General features: G+C 45.5%; 1 protein-coding gene across 2 annotated transcripts in view; it reads left to right on the forward strand.

The window, feature by feature from the left end:
- The window catches only part of Rpl26 (ribosomal protein L26), a 3,501-nt gene that overhangs the window by 914 nt on the left and 1,508 nt on the right, over positions 1–1,079 (forward strand). The window contains exons 3-4 of one of the 2 annotated variants that reach the window (XM_029484239.1): positions 10–93; positions 989–1,063. In XM_029484239.1, the coding sequence (XP_029340099.1) occupies positions 10–93; positions 989–1,063 (159 nt within the window). The remainder of the gene's footprint in view (positions 1–9; positions 94–988; positions 1,064–1,079) is intronic. The other variant, XM_029484240.1, reaches the window with a different exon arrangement.

Raw genomic sequence — 1,079 nt, forward strand, 5'->3', positions numbered from 1 at the left:
CGGAGGAAGATCATGTCTTCCCCTCTTTCCAAAGAGCTGAGACAGAAGTATAACGTTCGGTCTATGCCCATTCGGAAGGATGACGAAGTTCAGGTATTTGTCCTCACTTGGTGAGGCGAAGCTGAATGGGACTTTATTTGGGGGCTGGGGGGAGAAAACCTGTGTTTGATGTTTGAAAGGGTTGCTTTGCATCAAAAGAACTGGAAAGCAGTGTGCTTTTTGGTCCTGCCTCAAACTGTTTGCTAATGTCTTTGTGTGGGGTTCTATTAGCTCTATTGGGGAGAGATTATCTGTAGCTGTAATTTATGACTAGTGATTGGTAAGTTCTAGAAGTCTTTAAAAGAACACAGGGTGGGTTTCTTTGTGTAGGTAGCCCTTGACTGACCTGGAACTTACAGAGATAAGATACAGCCCTAGGATAAAGCGCGTGACTGGCACATCTTAACACTTTTTAAGAATACTTAAGCCGGGCATGGTGGCACACGCCTTTGATCCCAGCACTCGGGAGGCAGAGGCGGGCGGATTTCTGAGTTAAGGCCAGCCTGGTCTACAAAGTGAGTTCCAGGACAGCCAGGGCTACACAGAGAAACCCTGTCTCGAAATACAAAAAAGGAAAAAGAAAGAGAATACTTAATAAAGTGAAACATTTCTTTGGTAGGGTTGACATGGGTTGAAAACAGCTATAGGATGGTAACAGTCTTGATTTGTCTGTTATTTAAAAAGCCTTTCTTTGCTATGGGTGATTGGCCTGGTTTGTTTCCAGTCTGAAAAGATGAAAAGTTTCCGGTTGGGGATTTAGATCACTGTTCATATAGTGCTTACCTTGTATATACAGGTCCTGGATTTGAGTCCCAGTAACCCCTTTCCCAGGACCCCAAAAAGGGGACGTGTGGGTCTGTTGGAGGTGCGCAGTGTATGAATGATTCCGCAGTTCTGGTTCTCTGGGTTACACTCTAGCCCTTGCTCAGTTTTTTTCACTTGCACTCAGGTTGTTCGCGGACACTACAAAGGCCAGCAGATTGGCAAGGTGGTCCAAGTGTACAGGAAGAAGTACGTCATCTACATTGAACGCGTCCAGC

This window comes from Mus caroli, chromosome 11, assembly GCF_900094665.2.
Source record: "Mus caroli chromosome 11, CAROLI_EIJ_v1.1, whole genome shotgun sequence".
In the NCBI taxonomy this organism is placed as follows: Eukaryota; Metazoa; Chordata; class Mammalia; order Rodentia; family Muridae; genus Mus; species Mus caroli.